Consider the following 21,385-nt stretch of genomic DNA (forward strand, 5'->3'; position numbering starts at 1 on the left):
TTAGCGGCCCCGGGTAACACTTGAAGAGAACACCACGTGCAGGCACCGTGCCAGTAGTCACATGTAGTGACAGGTGGTGGGACTGTCAATCCCTGTCTTTCAGTTGAGGACATGGAAAAGGGTGACTGGCCCAGGGTCATCCAGTTAGTGACCAAGCCAGGATTCAAAACCAGACATTTGCCTGTAACAGTCACACTCAACTCTTGCATTTAACAACGGCCTCTCTGAAGATTTCTGAAGTAGATGCTTCCTGGGTGGTTTGGTGACTTGATGATGCATCAAGGACCTAAAGCCCCTCCATCTTCCCTTCTGCAAACCTCCTTAGGCCATTGTGGCTTATCCCCAGGGTCTGGGGAAAGGCTGTCTCTTCCTGAGCTGCTTTCTGCCTCATCAAAAATTGCAGTTCTGTATATGAAGGATGGAAGGACAACCAAGCAGCCGAGCTCCTACACTGCAGACAGGCCCATGTTGCCCACACGAGGGGCAGGGGTAGGGCTCAAGCCCCTGAGAACAGCACCTCCCTGCGCGCACACATGCCTGCCCCAGCCTGAGATTCCTCAGTGACTGACTGCCTTAGTTTAAGGGTTTTCCCAGAATCAGACCCAAGACCTGGATTGAGTGCAAGTTCATCCGCTTAGGAAGTGGTTCTGGAAAATCGTGGCAGAGGATCATGTGAGAGAGATAGGGCTGGGGAGGCATGCAGTAAATTATGCTGTAAGAAGCCAGCTGCCACCCAGTGCAGTGGTGCATGCCTGTAATCCCAGCGACTCAGGAGGCTGAGGCAGGAGGATGGCAAGTTCAAGGCCAACCTCAGCAACTTAGCAAGTCCCTGTCTCAAAATCAAAAATAAAAAAGGTTTGGGATGTAGCTCAGTGGTAGAGCACCCCTGGGTTCAATTCCCAGTGCCACAGAAAAGAGAGGCAGCAGCAGCTAGTCAGCCTCCGCTGCACGCAGTCCGTGCTTAGTCCTGGCGGGAAGTCCAGCAGCCCGGGAGCTATCCCCCGGAGGTATTTATACTCCAGCTCTCACCAGTTATTTACTGCTCCTCTTAGGTGTCTTGCCTTTCTTATAGAGGAATGGGCTAGGACCAGAGTTCTTTAGAGGCCAGAGAAACTTAGGCCAAGGAATGTCACTGCTGCAGTTAGAAGTTGTGAACACTAAATAGTTTTATTTTGTTTTTTTTGGTGAGGGACAGTGAACCAACAGAGTCACCCTACTGCCTGAGTGCAGAGTCCACCTCTCCCAGCTGCCCAACCAGAAAGCTGGACTTCTCTCTGAGGGCGCCCCTCTCTCTTACTCTTATTTAATCCACAATTGGCAGACCCATTTTACTCTCAATTATCTCTCGAATCCCTCCATTTCTCCCCATCTGCATCCATGAGTGGCCCTAATCGAGGCTACTTGTCACTCTTGCGTAGTCTCCTTTTTGGTCTGGATTCCTTCTCTGTCCCCTAGCCCTTATTTTCTCTGGCCTCTCTAGTCCTCTTCCAGCCCCCAATCTTGTGCTCCCATCCACCCTCTGAACCCTCTATACTTCCCTCCGTCACCCCAAGTTTCTGCGGCCATTACTTCCCTGCCTAGCACTCCTTTTTCTGCCTGTACTCCCGCTTCACCCTCTGACTCATTCCGCCTCCAGATCTCAGCTAAGAACTGGCACACAAGCTTCATCTCATGTGCCAACTCCAGCTAATTGATAGTGGCTCCCTGGAGTGCTGTGTTAAGAAGGATTCTGGAGCCAAGTCCGGGCCTGGCAGGTGCTGAAGTTGATTAGCAATGTCTGTCCTGGGTGTGGGCTGGAGAAGGGAACAGCACAGGTCTGCCATTCCTCTGGCTGGATCAGCAGCATCCATAGCCCCTGGGACCTACCCCCCAACCACAGCACCTTCCACCCACTACTATAATGTCCCCTGTGTGTCCATCCCACTGGACACCAGGTTCTGTGCCTGCCCAGCTGGCTCACACGCTCTGCAGTTTTGGTGAATGGATATGAACAAGTGGAAGCACACACGCATATTCCGTTCCTTCCCACCCTCCCCAGCCTTCCTCACCACACAAAAGCCAGGGCCACGGCGTTCTCCCTGTCTACTGGAAGCTCTTAGAACTGACTCCCAGCACCCCACCTGCCCCTTCCTGCTGCCCATCATTGTCCTGAAGTGTCTGGGTCATCAGCAGCCAGGCCTCTGGGTGTCTGGGTCACTGTGCCCACAGCCCAAGAAAGCAGCATGTGAGCCAGTGACAGGGCCATTACATCCAGCTCAGGGTCACGTGCCTCCCATGCGGGTTCCCCGGTCATCATGGGCCCAGGGGGCCAGCAGATGGTCGCCCTCCCATTCCCCACCTCTGCTGTAGCAGAGTCTTTGTGCCTAAAGGACAAAGTGGGACTGATGTGACTGTGGCCAGGAGATGGGGGTTGTCCCTCTGTTCTGTAAGCACTGGGATTTGTTGAGCATTCAATTGTGCCGCACTCCTCCTGAGGAGTTAGCCTCACTACTTCAGCAGCACCCAGAACTGTCCTGCAGTCGTTGGTTCCTGTTCTCCTGAAAAGGGAGCCGAGGCCTAGAGAGGAAGCATGTGTCTCCGTGAAAACCCAGGCCTGCTGACCCCAGCACTTGGGCCAGGCCGAGGGCCCCTGAGGGCACGTGGAGGTGGCAGTCAGCCCTTCAAATCCAAGGGCCCTGCATCCATGGGTTCTACCAACCTCTGGAAAATATCAGGAAAAAAATGGTGTTTGTACCGAACCCGTGAACACTTTCTTGTGGTCATTCCCTAAACTATGCAGTGAAACACTGTGTGCATAGAATTGACATTGATTAGGTGTTATAAATGATCTAGAGGTGATTTTAAAGATGCAGAGGATGTGCATAGGTTGTTGGTAAATACTCCACCATTTTATATAAGGGTATAAGGGACATAAGTGTACGTGGGTTTGAGTATCTGTGGGAAGCCCTGAAACCAACTCCCTGGGGAGACTAAGGATCGACTGTATACCCTAATGGTCACAGGGGTCTGGGGTTCAAATCCCAGGTTCAAATCCTAGCAGGCTGATCTTGACTTACTAATAGTTCTGTGCCTTGGATTACCCTTCTGTGAAATGGGCATTGATTATAAATGCCTAGATTTCATAGAGTTAAGAGGATCAAATGAGTTAGCATGAATAACTTAGTACGATCAGTAGTTGGCTCATGACAAGTTTTTGATAAATAAAAAATAAATCCCTGGCTTCATGCCCACAAGCCATACTCTTATGGGGGTGGGGCCGGTATGGAAATGTCTTGAATGCCTGAAAAGCCAGTCAGGATTGTGAGATGCGGTGTGTCCTGGCATGCGGTCAATTCTGCTATAAGCGCTTGTTTTGAAAATGAGAATTTGTTCCAACACGATGGCAGTATTAGGGAACAATCTGAGCGTAACAGGGATTTCGCATTTGCTCGGTCAGGCACAGTTTCATCCATGAGAAACGCCAGGTGAATGCAGAAACTGTCCCCACCTGGGCATGCACAAAACCCCAGTCAGCTCACGTCCCCTCCGTTCACCGAGCGTCGTCAGCCAGTCCTGGTGGGACAGCTTTCCACCTGGTTTCAGATGACCCTCACTTACAACTGCACAATCACTTGCTGCCTGCAGTTTTCGAACAAGCTAATAACTTCCACATCCACGAGCAAACCAGGTTTTCAAGGAAAAGTGCCATATTTATTGTATTTTTATGCATTTCTTAAGCATTTACCATTTAACATGTGTAAAACTGTTATCCTGCTACCGTGTTTACTAGGTTCCTGTCCTCCTTTTTTTTTTTTTAATTTTATTTTTTGATGTGACACTGACCCCATTTTCTCCATAAGCTGTGCTCTTCGTTGTAGGATTTTGTACGCCACAGTAATTTTTAAAACTGCATATTTTGTTACGTAGGCACGGCAAGGTGGTTGGACGGATAGACATGGGGGATGGGGGTGCATAAATGGGCAGGAAGCACATGAACTCCCAGGAGCTTTCAGAAGTGCACAGCCAGTATCACTGCGAGGGTTTGGCAACCCTATCATTCCTGATGCTGTTAAGACTGGTGAGCCATCTGGAAAAGAGACTGGAGTCGAACCCCAGAAAACCCCATTACTGCTTTAACATCAAGAGCACAGAAAATCCAGGGGCCAAACCAAGCTCAAAGACTAATAATAAAGAAACGAGTTTTAGCTCCACAAACAAAACTAAAAGAATTTGAAATGCAGGAAATCTCATTTCACCATTAACTCAAAATAAAAGTCTAGTAGAACACGGGTGTAATCCTGTTTCAGGGCTCTGCCTCTGCCCCATGGCACCATCCCTGGAGGAACCCGTGCTGCTGCCTGCCCCACACCTCCAGGTGGCCTGGGCTGGCTCCAGACATCCAGATGCTGCGCTGCCTAACCGGCCTGGAGCTACCAATGCCAGGAGAGCACCAAGGAGATGGAAGAGGGGGCTCTCGCAGGCCAGGCCAGGGCATCCTACTCCTGGCTTCATTGGCAGATGCTCTGTGCCAAGTCTGACTTATCTCACCAATTCTTCCCAGCCATTCAGCCAGGCAATTACTATTAATTCCCATTTTATCGATAAGGAAACTGCATCTAAGAGAGGTTAAAAACTTGCCCACGCAAGTCCTGCTGGTGCATCCCTGTAATCCCAGTGACTCAAGAGGCTGAGGCAGGAAGATTGCAAGTTCAAGATCAGCCTTAGCAACTTAGCAAGACCCTGACTCAGAATAAAAAGTGCTAGGGCTGCAACTCAGTGATAGAGTGCTCCTCAATTCAATATCCAGTACCTAAAAAAAAAAAGCCCCAGATTGCACAGCCATAGGATCCACGGTCTATATTATGCCAAAGTCCAATCTTAACCACTAGCCTTTATTCTGCCTGTTTGAGACCAGCTGTAGGGTTCGGTAATGAACATTTATTAAGCTCCTGTTGCATACGAGGACTGGTCTAAGTAATAGAATGATATGGCGCTTCATGATTCAGCCAGCTCTTTCTTGGGCCCCTGCTAATGAACCCTGTAAGAAGGCAATTTTGAGACATTTACCACGGATACAGCAGAGGCACCAGCCTCCTAAATGACTGGCTGTCCACTGTCCACAGGGTAGTGTGATCTGGTTGACAGATAAGAAGAGTGAAGTGCGGTGACAATAGCACCTTGTCAGAGGTCACATCACAAGGACCAAGTCTGACTTGGTAGCCTTTGCCTTTTTCCTGCTCCAGGGAAGACCCAAGGTGGAAGAGGGTCTCCAGAGCCACTAGCCCTCGGGCCAGCAGGAACTGGCCACACTGTCCTCCTCCTCCAGCCCCATGGAGGATGTGATTGCTCAGGGTTTCCAGGGCATCAGCCTGGTTCCCTGGCAGCCAGCGAGGCACCCTGGGATGGGAACTCAGGCAGCCGCCCAGATATTAGAAACAATTACCACTAATTACCAGGCCTGCCAGTTCCCCATAGTCAGCTTACGCCCCACCAGGAGCTGAGGAGCAGGCAACGATGATGCGGGAGGAAACTTTCAATTTCGGGCTGCAGAAGGCCTCCCTGCCTGAGAGGCTGGGCTCCTTCTGTGCCTTGGAACCCACGTGGCCTGGCCGTTGCTCCAGCTTTTGGCGTCCACACCCTCCTTACAAAACAGAGCCAGTACCCCTCAGAGGGCTAAGAGGGTGAGGGGGAGAGTCCCAGGGCCACGGAGGGAAGGCCTTGTCCCAGCTGAGAGTCTACTGTTAGCCTCAGTGATGTTAATTAAGGGTCTTTGGTTTTACAAGAGTTTTGAATACATATTCCTGTCCCCAGGTGTTTAAGTGAATTTATTTTTTCCACGCTTTATTAATTAAAAAGAGTGTTGTAAAATTAAGATAGTTGCTGCAGTTGCCTGGCTACCTGGGTTCCAGAACTGCTCAGCTTCTGTCTTGGTTTGGTTTCTTCCAGAAGCTGATCCAGACTCAAAGATTAAGGAAATGAACGCTTTGGGGGGTGTTCCTGCAGTCCCCAGTGTGGGGAGCAGCCTGAGGAAGGAGATGGGAGGAGAGGGAGCCAGTACAGGACGGGTATTCAGCCTCGGACCACCGTGGGCAGCTGGGTGCAGGGAGACCCTGCTGGGAAGCCCAGGAGGCCCTGTTGGACGTGGGACCCAGTTATCCCTGCAGCAGACCGCTCCCAGTTTGTCAGTGGTTGGGAGCTGTTGCAGTTCCTATTCCTCGGGAGCTTCCACCTACCCTGTGCACAGCCTGTGCCCTGCGTGACAGCCTGCAGCCAGCAGAGCTGAGAGAGGGCAGGAGGGCGGGCAGGTTCCTAACCTTTCCCGCCAATCTATGTAATGAGCCCAGGAATAGTAGCAGCCTCCGGGTCCTAAGGCAGAAACGAGTTCAGTTGTAGGAGCCCGGAGGTCGTGGGTGACACGGTAAGCCCTGGAGTTGGCTATTTTGACTCTCAGTATGGAGTTTCCATGTTTCTGGTGTTTGCTGGAAACTCAGTCTGACTTGGTCCAGGATTTCCCTGAGGGTTGTGCTTATGTGGAAGTTTATGTAGAAAGAATCTGTGTAAATTGCTAAAATAGGCCGCAGGATAATGTTCAAAGTACAACCAGCTCTTTGTACCCAGAGATTCTGCATCTGTAGATCCAACCAACCTCAGATCAATAACATTTGAAAAGAAAATTCCAAAAAGTTCCCAGAGTCAAAACTTGGACCAGCTGCAGGCCAAGCACTATGCTGAAATCACACAAAGGGCGTGTGGGACCCCTGCTGCGGCCCCCTGCTCAGAGCTGGTCCCTCTCAGGCTCTTATAGCTTCCCGTGCCTTGGGTCTTGGTTGCTTGCAACCATACTGAACAGGTACAGAGGTTCTTCCTTCTTGTCATTGTTCCCTAAATAATGTAAGGTGTAACAACCCTTTAAACCGCATTTCCATTGTGTTAGGTGTTATGCATAATTGAGAGGTGATCGAATTAAAATATATGGGAGGATATGTGTAGATTAGGTGCAGATACTGCACCATTTAAATCTGGGACTGGAGCACTGGTGGGTTTGGGTCTCTGGGATTCTGGAGCCCATCTCCATGGATACCAGGGGCAGCTTGGACAGCGAGCACAGACCCTTATCGCACCGTTCAGTGCGGCAGCCAGCTTCCCGCACACTTGAGTTTTCTTGTCCTCTTTTCTCCTCCATAGCATTTTCTGCCTTCTGACATACTGTATAACTTGGGAATATTTTTTGTTATCTGTTTTCACTAAGCATTCAAGGGCAGGAATCACTGACTTGTTCCCTGATATATTCTATATGTAGAACAGTGCCTGGGAGATAGTATGTGCTCAATAAACGCTTGTTGAATGAGTGGATGAAGTGGATCCTGCTGTAGTGCCTGGTGTGCTGTAGAATTATCTGTGCTGCTTAGCTCGGTCAGGCTGGCTGTTACCACTGTGCTGCTGGGACAGTGGAGGCAGAGTGGAGGTCCTCAGACTCCACCCATCATTCCAGTCGTCTTGACTGTGACCCCTCAGCGCTCTCTCCTCCTGCCTGATTTCCTTCCTCTCTCTGGTTGGTTTGGGGCAGGACGGCCTAGTTTGGTACCTGTTCTTCTAAGTGTGTTTCTTAGATGTGGAACTGAAAAACCAAGAACCCGAGTCTCTTGGCCTCTGCAGCCTAAAGGTGCCCTCTTCTGAGGCAGTGGACCTCAGACACCCTGCTGCTGCCTCTGTGTGACCGTGAGAAGCACTCAGGCTAGAATGTCCAGTTACTGTCCTGCATTGACCCGCTGGCTACTGACTCAAAACCAGAACCTGTGGCCACGCTGGGGTGTTCACACTGTTGAGCGAAGACCCGGGCAGCTGCGACGGGTGCTGGTAGAGCCGAGGGGCTCTTTGCAGGGGGACAGGCAAGCCCGTGGCTCAGTTCTCATGAAGCTCCAGTCCTATGTCCAAGGCCCAAATATGGTGGGAAAAGAGCTCTCACTCTCAAATTCATACCAGGCTTCCGGGCCGGATTCTTGTTGACTGAATTAGGCCACAGGCCTAATTCTCTGAGCCAGCTGGCCAAGGGGAAGGAGTGGCCTGAGTGGCCAGGCTGAGTTGCAGGCTCAGTCACCACAGTCACATGCCGTGGAGAAGGGATCCCCAGAGGAACTCGAGGTCGGATTACTGAAGGAAGGGGAAGTGGGTTTTGGCAGCCAGGCAGCAGCAACAGCAGTGCACCTTGGGGTCTGGGCCGCTGTTGAGACATCCAGACTTTGATGTGTGAAGCAGTCCTCTGGGCTCCCGTTAAACTGCAGATTCTGATTCAGCAGACGGAGGGGTAGAGTCAGGTGCAGTGTGATTAATTAGCTCCAGCGCATGCTGATGCTGCTGGTCTCTGGGCCACACTTGGAGAGTCCAGGCCCCAAAGAACATGAGCGGAGCCCTTAAACTATCTCCCATGATTGTCACCGCCGCCTGAGAGGTAAGGAGCGGCATATCCATTCCACGGAGGCTTAGCAAGGAGAAGCCGGGCGATGGATGTGGTCAAAGATCTGTGTGGAGGTGCTGGAGATGTGGCTCAGTTGGTAGAGTGCTTGCCTCACAAGCACAGGGCCCTGGGTTCAATCCCCAGCACCACATGGATCCGCCTGGAAAGAGGAACATTCTGGGGCTGCCGACCTAAGCTGCCAGAGTCCTGTTGGCCCCTGGGAACATATGTGTTGTCTCATGTTTTCTCCTTGCAGCCTTAACTATGGGGGAGTTTGTCTGGCTTCGGACGCCCAGTTCAGTGACTTCCTGGGCAGCATGGGGCCAGCGCAGTTCGTGGGCCGCCAGACTCTGGCCACCACTCCCATGGGTAAGTCCCCCGAGGCCTGCTCCGTGTGGGTGGGGTGGAGAGTCCCACCACCGGCCCTGTGTCTCTCCTTCCCTCTGCCTGTCCTCTGCCTGCTTTGAGCACCGACCTGCAGCCTGGACCACACTGCCAAGCCCTGGGCATGGAGGTTGGCTCTGGTCTTATTTGGGCTGGAGCCGGGGAAGGGGCTTTCACCCCTAAGCAGAGAGGAGGCTCTGGGTCCTTGCTGAGTTTCCAGTTCATTTTCCAGTCTCATCTCCTGGGGCCTCCTGCAGGTGACGTGGAGATCGGCTTACAGGAGCGGAACGGTCAGCTGGAAGTGGACATCATCCAGGCTCGGGGACTGACAGCCAAACCAGGCTCCAAGACACTGCCAGGTGTGAGGCCACCTCCTCTCTGCAGGGCACGGGTGGAGGTTGGAGGGTCTAGAAGAGAGAGACTGGGGCCCAATTATGTGGTCTGCTCTGTTCCAGTGCTGGTGGCTTATATGGAACTGGTGGTTTAGCATTTGTCCGGGGACCCAGTAGAGGTTGTTGGTCAACCTTGTCCATCTGGCCACTGGACTGAGCTCCTGGAAGGCAGGGACATGTTTCCCGTCTCAGCTATACTGTGACTGTGTCCCTGAGTATACACAGCGTGCGTAACCAGAGCTTGTGGAGTGAGTGGGTCAGCGAACGAATGTAAAGGTGGGGTGGGCAGGTCGTGGGCAGAGAAGACAGGAGAGTGCAGAGCAGGGGAGGGCGAGGCCCGAGGAGAGGGGGCTGCCCAGCTCTGGCTGCACCCACCACCCATCATGCCCACTTGCTCCTGGCCTCCTCCCAGACCCCCTGGGGGCAATAGGGGGGCGCTGCCCTCTGTTTTGTTCCCTTTGCCCGCCCACCATGTGAGGGGCCAGCCTGGAACTTCTCCCACTGGCCTCTGTCCCCAGCGGCCTACATCAAGGCCTACCTGCTAGAGAACGGAGTCTGCATTGCTAAGAAGAAGACCAAAGTCGCTCGCAAGTCGCTGGACCCGCTATACAATCAGGTGCTGCTGTTTCCTGAGAGTCCCCAGGGCAAAGTTCTGCAGGTGAGGTGGCTGATGCGTGTGCGTGTGCATGCGTGCGTGTGTGTGGTACCTGAGTCAGGGCAGTGAGCCTCTGGAGGCCCCACCTGGAAGGAACTGAGTGCCGGGGCTGGTCTGTGCCCACAGCTGACTGTGCCACTGTGGAAGTAGCCTTCTGAGTCTTGAGGGCCACAGAGGGTTTGGCCCCATGCTGGTGGTTACTGAAACTGGAGCTGAGGAGCGCACATCACGAGACAGGCAGGCATGTTGGATGCCCACAGGACCCTGTGCCCATACTCTCTGTGCCACCTGGGCACCCCTGTCTGCACCTCGTTTCTTGCATCCAGCCCAGGCAGGCAAAGCACCAGAGGCCAGACAGCAGGACCTTGGCAAAACCAGAAGCCCGGGTCCCGTGTAGGGCAGTTTTCCACCAGGTGGGCTGAGACCCGGTAGTGAGTTGTGAAGTCAGTTAAGCAGGTCTCAACAAACAAGCTTTGAAAAGATGGAAGGGGCATTCGTCACACTTTCTTCAACTCTGTGTGCAATAGGCACACTGGATGGTGGGCTGTGTCTTCCTTGCCTGTGTCACTGTGGGAAATGTCTGGAAAGCACTCCTACCCCAGGGGTGTTCAAATAGCACTGGCCACAGCCCGAAGACCAGCTCAGGACCACCGGCCTGCTGGACAAAGGCATTCTGGTCCTCAGTGCAGGGCCCTTATGGGGCATGGAGGGAGTGGAGAAGCAGGAAGCCAAAGTGGGTCCTTGCTGCTGGACACCTTGATGAACGTCACAGTGGGACAGACTGACCAGGAGTGACGCCCCTGGTGTCTCTCCGGATGTGTCCGAAGGACCCCTGTCAGATCAGATTGGGGCCCACCCTCACTTTAAGTCAATGCCCCTTCTGTCCTAGTTCGGTTACATTTTTGGTGCCGGAGCTTAGAGCTTCAGCGTGTGTTGTGGGGGGGACACAGTTCGGTCCATAGCACCAGTGAAAACTGAATCCATCCTCACCCCGGAAGTGGGCTCCCGATCAGCTCTCTGAGGAGCAGTGAAGGCTTCATGGAGCAAACTCAGGAAAAGGATTTTGCTTCTGAGCCTCAGTTTAGACAACTGTGAAACTGGACCCTTTTGTGCAGGGTGTGGGGAAGGTGGAGCCCAAGACCTGTTCAGACACTTGGAAGACCACGCAGCCAGCCTTCATTGCACGTGGCCCTGTGTGCGCGCCCCAGGTTCTTGTTCGCAGCAGCCTGGGCAGGCTTCAGACCCCTGTGTCTCTCGCCCTGCAGGTGATCGTGTGGGGGAACTACGGGCGGATGGAGCGGAAGCAGTTCATGGGTGTGGCCCGCGTGCTGCTGGAGGAGCTGGACTTGACCACCCTGGCCGTGGGCTGGTACAAGCTCTTCCCCACCTCCTCCATGGTGGACCCAGCCACAGGCCCTCTGCTCCGGCAGGCCTCCCAGTTGTCCCTTGAGAGCACCGTGGGGCCCTGCGGCGAGCGATCTTAGTGCCGGGACGGGGAGGGGCTCCCCGAGATGGCCTGGAGACCACCCAGCCCTGACCTGGGACCCCAGGCCCAGGGGCATATTGAACAGAGGAGGATGGGGTTCTCCCCCACAGTGGGGAAGCTGAATGGGGAGACCTGCCCCCCTCGGGCCCCTCCTCACCCTTTCTTTGCCTCCTTCCCCGAGACCTTCCCTCTCCCAGCGGGTTGGCTGCACTTTTGACTTGGCTGGCCTTGACCTGGTGGACGTGGCTGCAGTCGGAAGAAGACTGAGGGGGCAGAGCAAACCCCCCCACCTGCCCAAACACTGTCCCACCTCTTCCCCTTTTGCCTCCTCGGAAGCTCGCTGCCCAGAGCCAAGTCTAGAACCCAGCCGGCCATCTCCATGGTGCCAATTACCAGCAAGTGTCTTTCCTGCGGCACCGGGTTCAGGCAGTTACCCCTGCCCCAGAGCCGACCGGGCAGCTTTGCAAGGATCCGGAGCCAGCTCCTGGGGCCGAGCCCCACTTGAAGAGGAGCTCGGGCCTCCCTCTGCCTGCCCGTGGAAGGAGCTTTGCCGCAGCTGTCCGAGTCCATCTGTCCATCCCCTCCTGCCTGCCCCTCTTCTGGTGGCTCTAGGATTGGAGGTCCAGAGGGACGGAAGGAGCGCTCTGTGGCACTGCCACAGGCTAGTCTGGGAACTGTTGGTGGACTGGAAGAACATGGTCACCTGTGTTTTGGTAGAAGTGCTGTGGGACCCCGAGTTTCCAGAACCCCCTGCCCAGGGAGACCACCATCTCAGCATTTGGGGGATGCTGGATCGGAGGGGTTGGGGAAGCTGCGATTGGGACCAGCGGTGTCAAGGCAAGGGTTTTCCAGTAGGAGACCCCTTCTGGTTAGATGGATTGAAGGTCATCTTATTTGCCCCTCTGCCTCCAGGTTAGAGGTCTGGGGTGGCATTAGAGCCCCCCTGTTTTAGTCTTTTTAAGTCAACCATCCTGTACTGAAGGCAGAGCCCCTTGGTTACCTTGATCATCTTGGCTCAAGGGAAGGTGGTGGGAAGGAGTGGGGAGCTGCCAGGCTGAGAACCAGGAGCCTGGGCGGCTGCTTCCCTGCTGGGCCCGGGAGCCCTTTCGCATGCCAGGGAGGCCGTGGGAGCCCGCAGGCTGGCTCCTCTTTATAGAAGCACATTTCCACCACCTCCCCAGGAGGCCCGGGCAGCCTGCCGCTCCTCTTCACTGAGGCCCTGCTGGGTAGGGCGTAGTCCAGGTTAGCTGGGTAGACTTAGCGTTCACACCCTGGGGCCTGTTTTTAGCTCAGAGGTAGTCTTTGCAGAGTCCCAGGCCTGGGGTGGAGAGGAGACCCAAGGACATTCCGGGAGAGGCATCGCCTCGCTGGCGCAGCCCGGTTGCCCAGAGGCCAGCTCCTCCTCCTCCTCCCCTTCCTTCCTCTTCCTGTAGGGTTGTAGCTGAGCTGCCCACTATACTCAACGTTCCGATTTATTATCCTTGGTACTGATTTTCTTTATAAGGCACTCCTGAGGGTGACCGAGCCTTGCAGAGAGGGCCTGGCTCCATTAGAGGGTGTCATTTTTCACTGAGGACACCCAAGCCGTCTGGTTCCAGCAGGGATTGCTTGCACTTGGAACTCTGTCCCTCAGCCTGGTGAGGCCCGGGGTGTCCTGTAAACTTCTGGTTGCGTTCCATCGCCTCCATGGAACTTCTTAGCTGCGCTGCAAGGAGAACAGGGGCCCCTCCTGTTGAGGAGGCCTTCGGAGGGTCTCGGGATCTGCAGGGCCGACTCCCGAGGCTGGGGCTGGCGGGAGCAGCTGGGATGGGCCCCCATCTAAGGCCCACCATCAGCCCTCCCCCATTTTTTTTTAAACAGTGTGATTTCTCTGCTGTTCATTTATTATTCACCATTTGGAATATTTTGAGCCAGGAGAGGAGAGAGGCTTCTCTCTCCAGCCATCATTGCTGTGGTTGTTCAGGGGCCACGCTTCAAAGATGGGACCGAGCCTGGCAGTCCCAAGCAGAGGGGGAGGGGGCTCATGTTGACTTGTTCCCCCGCCCCCAGCCCTCCCTTGGGTGTCTGCGGAGCCTTGGGGGGGGGGGGAGAGAGAGAAGAGCGCGCTCCAAAAGCAATAATACCCCCTGGGGTGGTCAGCGAGGCCCCCCAATGATTTTCTTGTTCGTTCTGTGAAATCTCACTCACCTCCTGGAGGGTGGGGTGGGGGCTAGGGCCCTGTTTCTTTGTATCATCATTGTGAGCACGTGCCCCACTAGGAGGGGCTGTGACCATCGGGTGTGGGAACCACCCTCCTCACCAAAGGAGGGGGTTTGGGGAGGAGAAGTGACTATTTTCATCATTAGCTTTGGGTAACCTTCAAGCCCAGCTGGTCCGCTGCTGTCCGATCCTTTGTCAACTCAGACTCCACCCACCATTTGAATAGGAGCAGAGAAGGTGGAGTCGAGAGCCTTTCTGGGGCTGGGGTCTCTAGGGGACAATTCTTTTCTCCATCTCTGGGCAGAGGTCACAGGCAGGGCTGCCATGGAGGATGTCATCGCCACCGTCCTTCTCCAGAATGCCTTTTCATACTAAGGGAAGGGCTTTTGGGACCTTTAGTCCATTTCCATTTTTTAGATGAGGAGACCTAGCCTGGCACGGGAGGAGCCACCCTGGGGTCACCTGGCACTCAGTGGCACCCGGAGACTTGGCTTCCTCCTCCCAACTGCCTGAGCTGGAGCCAGGCCAGGATGAAGGGGCTCCCACATGCCACACTCCCTTTCCTTCTCCTCAGAGCCTAATGGTCCCCCAAATGGGGGCAGGACAAATTGTGATCCACACAAGAGGTTAGGCAGCTGAAGCCCAGAGGCAGGAACGACGTGCCCAAGGCCCCTCAGCAAGTCAGCCGCTAGGGCGGGACCAGGCCTCCTTCGTGCTTCCGTCCTGCACTGGGGGAGTGTTGGTGCAGGGCCTGCTGGGCCCGCGGTTCCAGCCTTGGCCTGGCTCACATCCCTGCTTTCTCTGTCTACTGGGCCAGCATCTTTTCTGGGTGTGGGTTTGGGGGAGAGGGTTGCCAAGAGACAGGCCTCCTGGGGGCTGCCAGCTGACTCAGGGCCTGGGGATTTGATCAGGCTTGGCTGTGTGGGCGGGGCCCTGTCCGGGGCCGTAACCTCTGTAGGACTGGCTGGAGGGAGAGTTAGAAACACCAGCTTCTGCCGGGGCACAGGTGTCGGGCAGAGGCAACCGCCACTGGGGGACTTGCCCATTCTTCAGCTTCTTCAAGTGCTCCACACTTGCAGGTTCACAGGACCCTTGACCTCCCAGAAGAGCCCTGGATAGTTGGTGGAGGGCGACCTGTGTTGTGGGCCCCATTTTCAAGAGGGTAAGGCAGAGGTCTTGGGGGAGGAAATCGCTTGCTGAAGGTCCCGCTGTGAGGGAGTGGCTGAGGCCTGACCAGCGCCCAATCCTCCCGCACTTCCAGACTCTTCTACCCCAGGAGGTCAGGCGCATAGTTCAGGGGTGGCTATGCACTTCACCTGATTCACCGCCAGGCCCTTAACCAGGAGCTCCGGTGTGCGTCAGAGCTGAGAACCCCCCGAGCCCCACTCCCCGGCACAGCTGTTGCATCAGGCAAGGTCACCTGCGTTTATTTATTGAGCAGCAGCGCTGTGCTGGACCAAGGCAACGGAGCCTCCTCCTCCCCCTGTACCAGCTCCCTCTGCCCTCCGGGGGGGCCCATGTCTGTCGAGCAGCATCTCAGAGGACGAAAAGTGGTTGCACCCAGGAGCTCAGCAGAGGATCCCCAGAGCTGGGCCGATTGATGCCCATTTCACCCAGAGCGTCTGTGAGGGCCGAGTGGAGCCTGGAACTGGGGCACGGGCATCACCTCTGAGCCCTTTCACGCTACAACTGCCTCCTACAGGGGGTGGTGGGACAACAGGACCCTGGGTCCTCAGGCTGGGGCCTCTCCCACCCGCCTTTCCCTTATGCCCTCTCCAGGAGCAGGAGCCACCCAGACCTTTGGGGAGGGAGGGTTTCTGGGGCCCCTGGGTTGGAGTGGGTCACATTGCATTGTGTTCATGACCATGTAGCTCATGTTAACATTAAAGTTTTTGGCTTTTCTAACTGGGCTTGCTCTTGGTTTGTATTGAGATGGTTCTTTATGGAGGGATAAAGGGATGTTGGTGTTCTAAGGGGCTTGATGTTGTGGGATGCTGGCATGCGCCACCAGAGTCTTTGTTAATCCCCTTGTGGGGCAGAGACCTGTCCCAGGAAGCTCCACTGGAGCTGCACAGGAGGGAGCAGGATTCTGAGTGCACCCAGTCTTACTGATGCAGAAACTGAGGCCCAAGGAAGAAATGAGATTCCCAAAGTCACAATGCTGGTGATTGACAGGACCCAGAATAAAGTTCATCCCACAGGACTGGGCTGCCTCCAGGTGGTCCTAGTGACACAGGGGCTGTTGCCAAGATCTTTATCTGGAAGTGGTGCCGGCTAGGGGCAAAGTATCAACTTCATGGGGTGGGGTGATCATTCAAGCGTGAGCAATTCCACTGTACATGCTGGATGAAGAGAGAGAAATTTAAATTGTGCAAAAAAATGACCCCTGGGGAGGTTCCTTCCATGCATCTGTTCTCCATGCTCCTAGCTTGAGCACCTGGCTTCCAGGATAGGCTTCCCATGCTGAAAGTTTTATGTTTTCCTGCATTCCCCGGCAACAGGCAACAACACCTCTTCACAACACACGTTGCCATGTCCCCCCTCCGAAGGGTCAGCTGGTAAAGGGGTCCTGTGCAAGGCCTCTCCTAGGTGCTAATGTGGCCACGCCTTCCTGAAGCATTTTGGACTAGGATTTGCACCTACAGAGCGACTACAGACTAGCTTGTGCTTATGATGCAGCATGAAGATATTTTTGGAGGGGCGGGAAGGGATGAACCTCAAGAAGGTAATGAGGGGCCGCTTGTGGCAAAAGACCACCTCAAGGCCTCACTCCTCTCCAATCCCTGGGGGCGAGTGCTCTGGCAGGCGAAGCCAGATGCTCCCAACCAGATGCAGGTCTGACCCCTGCCTGGGCAGGGCTGTCAGATGGACTTCCGCTGGACCCGGGGCCTGTCTGCCCTGCTGCTGCACACGGCCACAGGGCTCGAGGGGGGCGAGAAGCCCAGATTGTCGCGGGCGCACCTCTCCAGCTGCCGGATGCGGCGGGAGAGGCAGGTGGAGCCCCCGGAGCCGGTGGCTTGGCTCGGCCGGGTGCGGTCGCGGCTCTCGGGCGCCCCCCGGCGGAGCGGGCCGGCACGGCGGGCAGCGCGCTGGGGCGCATCCGCGCTGGCTGCGAGGAAGCGCAGGACCACGAGGTTGAGAAAGGCGCCGATGACGGTGAGCCCCAGCAGGATGTAGAGGAAGCTGAAGGCTACGTACGGCGGCTTCCTCTGCAGCGCCTCGTCGCTCTGCAGCGCCACAAAGTCCCCAAAGCCGATGGTGGTGAGGGTGATGAAGCAGTAGTAGTAGGCGTGGAAGAAGGACCAGCCCTCGAAGTGCGCGAAGGTGGCGGCCCCGAGCGCCAGGGTGGCGGCGCACACCAGCAGCCCTGCCACCACCATGTTCTCGGTGGACACGTGCGGCCGTCGCAGGCCCAGGCAGCGCTTGACCCCCAGCAGGAGGCACCGCACCAGCGCGTTCAGCCGCTCACCCAGGCTCTGGAAGGTGACCAGCGTCAGGGGGATGCCCAGGAGCGCGTAGAACATGCAGAAGACTTTGCCCGAGTCCGTGCCTGGAGCCGCATGGCCGTACCCTGCGCGGGGAGAGCGGAGGGAGGGTGGTGAATGCCCGCTGCGTCTACCATAGCCTGCTCCTGGGTGTCCCCTCCATCCCAGAGCCCGCGGAGCATCTTCAGACGCCAGACCTAAGTGGACCATTCCCCGGCTTTAAGACCTTGAGTGGTTATTCATAATCTCCCCAGACTAAACAACCCAAATGTCCCTCCCACAGGGAACGGAACCTGTGGTACATCCCAACAATAAAGTCTTTGTGGCAGTGAAAGGAACAACCTGCTGTTACTGGGGCAACAAAAGGCTAGGTGCCACGTTGTTCCACTGAAATGACATTCCGGAATTGGCACAGCTATGGGGACAGTGAACAGATCTGTGGTTACCAGTGGCTGAAGCTGGAGGAGGGGCTAATTAAGTGCAGAACTGCATGAAGCAGTTGCAGGCTGAGGGAAATGTGGTGATTTCCTAATTTCCCGGCTCTGAGAAGTGCTGTTTTACTATGGGTAAGTGTGCCTTGAAACCAAACCAAATCAGGCAAAGGCTTCTGTGGCTGCTAGTGTCCACCAGGTAAAGGCCCAGTCTCCCATGGCATCTAGCTCCTTCCTGATCTGGCGACTCTACCTCTCTCCTGCCTCACCCCTGGTCTGGCAGCCCACTTTCTGGCTCCGCCATTGCTTCCCCACCAGCAGGACCCACCTCCACGTGCTGCTTCTCATGGTTTCTCCCTGCCTGGACGGCCTCTTCTCTCCACCAGCCCACTCCTCCCTTTCCAGATCCACCTCTGCCTCTGCCATTGACCATCCCTCACTAAACACTCCTTGACCAGATCCTGTTTGGATCTCGTGTAGGATTTCTTCACTGGGCCCCTCATTCTTGTAGGGGATCTGGAGAGGACCTCCTTGAGTCTTGGATCAGGATGCCCTTGATGCCAAATGAGTGGGTGTGTGTCTCTTTCCAGAGAGAGAAGCAATAGTTTTCAAGGGTCCCTCAACCGGGAGAAGTCAGGTGGATCTCTCCAATAGAATATGTCTCTTCCAATAGATCAGCCCCTCCTGCCAAAGTGTAAAACACACAAACCTTCTGATCTGTGTGGTTTTACAGTTAGGAAGTTAGCCCTCACACGTGTGCAAAATGACATATGCCCTGGGTTGTCATGTAGCATTGTCAGTCAGAGCAAAAATAACAACCTAAGTGCCCATCGGTAGGGGCCTGGTTGCATACATCATGGTGCGGTCCAAACAATGGAGTGCCGCACAGTAGTGTTTCTCAGCCCAGAGTGGTTTTTCCCCTGAAGGGACATTTGGCGATATCTAGAGACATTTTTGTCATGACTGGGGTCAGGGGTGGGGTGTCTGTGTGTTGCTGACTCTCCAGGGTAGAGGCCACAGGTACTAACATCTTGCAATGCACAGGACACCCCCACGACAGAACTACCCAGGCCAAGACGTCAGTAGTTCACAGACTGAGAAACCCTGCTATCTGCAATGAAAAAGATGACACAGCTCTTTAGGGACTGTCATTAAGACATCACCAAAATATATTAAGTGAAAAAGTCGAGACAAAATTGTGTATGATAGAATGTCTCTATGACAGTGTTGTTTAAAGGAATATCGGCAGAGAATATAGATTGAAGAATACGCAAGAAAGTGGTGACTCTATCTGTTCCAGAGGGAGAAAGTGACGGGTTAAGGGACAGGGCAGCAGGGAACTTTCCTTTTCATTCTACGCCTTTTCGTACCCTGTGCAGTGCGTGCTGTGGGCATGTAGACCATTCACACCATCAGCACAACATACACATATATCTAAAGAACCATGGCTGCATTTCCCTGTGCTACTGCATGGCCCTGTCAGTTTGGCTCTGTCCCTTTAAGGGGGATTCTGTCCATCATCAGACTTGAGTTCCTTGAGGGCAGGAACCATGGCTGTCACTTCTCTATGTCCCCCATCACCAGTGCCCGGCTCAAAGACAAGACTGTGGTATGTGCTCCATGAATTTATTGACTGAAATCTAGCATCAAGGGGATGCTAGAGGGAGACAGGAGGGCCTCTTTAGGAATAAGAGACCAGGAAATGCTGTTTCCCCCTGCTCCAGGCTATGCCAGATTTGGGCAGAGAATGAAACAAATCATGAGAAACATACTGGTACTCTACACGGATTATCTTCTTTAGCTTTCCTGGTGACCATATGAGATGACATTACTATCCCCATTTTACAGATAAGGAAACCATGCTCAAAGGAAGGAGCTGTCCAAAGGTCCCAGGACCTGAGCTGTAAGTCACTGTCCCCAGGGCTTCTTAATGCCTTTCTTCTATCCAAACAGAGCTCAGGTTCCTGGGCTCTGGTGCCTGGCTCTCTGCAAGGCTGGCTTAAGCAGACCAGACCAGAGAACAGGTGTTGGCGCCCCCACGTGGTCAAAAAAGGGAAGCACCTATTTCCACTCAGTTACTCTCCCAGGACTCCACATGCATGTTAGAGGGGTACAGGCAGGAGGGATGACAAACCCATCTGGGGAAGCCTCCGAAGAATGTAGGGAAGGTCAGAAGAGGTGGGTGGGGTGACATCCACAGTGACACATGGACAGGAAAGGTCTCAGGCTGAACCCAGATAGAGAAGCAGTGGTGCCCGTGTAGACAGGAGGGGATTAAGGGGCTGAATGGGAGCTGGGCTCATAGTTGACATGTAATGAATTATTATTACTAATGAATAGTGCCTCCTTAGCCTCAGGCACGTGCCAAGTATTTTACACACTTGACCTCACTTAACCCAGACAGCCACCCAGTGAGTGAGGTAGGACAATTGCATTCTGCCTGTGACGAAACCCGGGCTCAGAGAGGTACAATCAATTGCCTGAGAAGGTGGGTGTCAGTGGAAAGGAACACAAAACTCCACGTAATTGTACAAGTTGTGCTCTGAACTGCACGGCTAAGCCCACAGCTCCCATTTGCTTGCAAGAGCAGTACAGAGAAACTCTCTCCAAGGCTGGGGCTTCCAAGGCTACTGCTCCCAGCCCAAGGAGGTGCCTGCATATCCTGAGCTGAGCCTGCGGAGTGGCCGGCACCAAGCTTGGAGACTTGCAGCACCTGCTTCTCTCCTTTGCCGTTTCCCCAGGCTTAGGCTCAGTAGGTACCAGTCAGACAGTATTCATGGCAACAGCTGGTGGCCCAGATGCTTCAAAGAACTGTTCCGATCCCTTAGGGTGAGATCCAAAGTTTGTGGTAATTAGTCACCCCTTTAACAAATATTTATTGAGCATCTATTATGTGCTACGCACTGGGCCATACAGCAGTGACTAAGACAGAGGAGGTCTCTGTTCTCATGGAGTAACAGAATAATTATTAGAATGCAGGATCCCCCCCCCCTTTTTTTTCCTGGTGGTGCTTTCTGTGTCGGGCCCTGTGCTAAAACCTTCTGCTTCTATTATCTCCTTGATAACAATCTCCCCATAAAACCGGAGTAGGGCTAATCAATAAAAATGTGGCTCGGAGATCTTAAGCAACTCGTCTAAGGTCACACGGCTGATGTGATGCAACGGGCAAGGAAGCAACTCTGGCCAATTGGTCCCCCAGCCCTGGGCGCAGCCTCTCAACAAACGCTGACGCCTCGGGTCCTGCCTTGGTGGACTGACAGCCCTCCTCGGCAGGAGGCAAGAGAGGCTCGGCGAGCCTAAAGGACCCGTCCAAAGTCACTCTGCTGGACGGAGGTGGCATGGAAACCCAGAGGCGCCGGGGGCTGGGACCGAGCGGCGCGGAGGGGTGGCGCCCGGCGGCTCACCGATGGTGGTGATGACGGTGATGGCGAAGTAGAAGGAGCCGGCGAACCTCCACTGGCGGCCGGCGCGGTGCGGCTCGGCCTGCCGCGCCAGGCGCTCCAGCTCGCGGTAGTCCTCGGCGGAGAAGCCGTACTTCCTCCGGAACTCGCCGCGCTTCTGGGCCAGCAGCCGCCGGCGGCCGCTCTCCGCCTCGGACTCGAGCGCGTCGAAGACGGCGGCGCCCGCCAGCAGGTAGCACAGGATGCAGAGCAGGAGCGCCGCGGTGCGCACGCTGGCCGTCCACATGGCGCCCGCCCCGCGCCCCGACGACCGCCGCGCAGGGTCCCGGCAGACAGCAGGGGCGGGGCCCGCCCTCCCGCCGCGCCCCCGCCCCCCGCGTCGCCTCCCGCACCTGCCGGCGCACGGCGTCTGCAAACCCGACCGCCCAGCAGAGGCCCAGCCCAGGTCTGCAGAAGTCCGGTCTCCGCCGCTAACTCACCCGGCGATCTTGGGCAAGCCACCCACGCCTGCTTTCCTC

General features: G+C 55.1%; 2 protein-coding genes across 3 annotated transcripts in view; one reads left to right on the top strand and one right to left on the bottom strand.

The window, feature by feature from the left end:
- Positions 1 to 15,460, top strand: part of Rims4 (regulating synaptic membrane exocytosis 4) — a 53,967-nt gene extending 38,507 nt beyond the window's left edge. Inside the window, exons 3-7 of one of the 2 annotated variants that reach the window (XR_007107331.1) lie at positions 8,691 to 8,803; positions 9,076 to 9,177; positions 9,729 to 9,868; positions 11,131 to 14,712; positions 14,812 to 15,460. Coding sequence is in view for 1 of the 2 variants with exons in the window: in XM_047542295.1 (XP_047398251.1) it covers positions 8,691 to 8,803; positions 9,076 to 9,177; positions 9,729 to 9,868; positions 11,131 to 11,349 (574 nt within the window). In the remaining variant the exon portion in view is untranslated. Of the gene's footprint in view, positions 1 to 8,690; positions 8,804 to 9,075; positions 9,178 to 9,728; positions 9,869 to 11,130 lie in introns of both variants that reach the window. The other variant, XM_047542295.1, reaches the window with a different exon arrangement.
- Positions 14,996 to 21,262, bottom strand: Kcnk15 (potassium two pore domain channel subfamily K member 15). Its single transcript, XM_047542294.1, has 2 exons — positions 20,871 to 21,262; positions 14,996 to 17,121 (listed from the first exon to the last, which is right to left on the bottom strand). Exons 1-2 carry the CDS (start codon positions 21,151 to 21,153, stop codon positions 16,412 to 16,414), a joined length of 993 nt encoding a protein of 330 aa, XP_047398250.1. The 5' UTR covers positions 21,154 to 21,262; the 3' UTR covers positions 14,996 to 16,411.
- Positions 21,263 to 21,385: the final 123 nt, after the last annotated feature.

Source organism: Sciurus carolinensis, chromosome 2, assembly GCF_902686445.1.
Source record: "Sciurus carolinensis chromosome 2, mSciCar1.2, whole genome shotgun sequence".
Taxonomy (NCBI): Eukaryota; Metazoa; Chordata; class Mammalia; order Rodentia; family Sciuridae; genus Sciurus; species Sciurus carolinensis.

Bases quoted from the DNA above. Each gene is read 5' to 3' on its own strand.
- Kcnk15 (XM_047542294.1), bottom strand. From the start codon at position 21,153: ATGTGGACGGCCAGCGTGCGCACCGCGGCGCTCCTGCTCTGCATCCTG. The intron at 17,122-20,870 runs GTGAGCCGCCGG...CTCCCCGCGCAG, and splicing joins CACCGTCATCACCACCATCG to GGTACGGCCATGCGGCTCCA.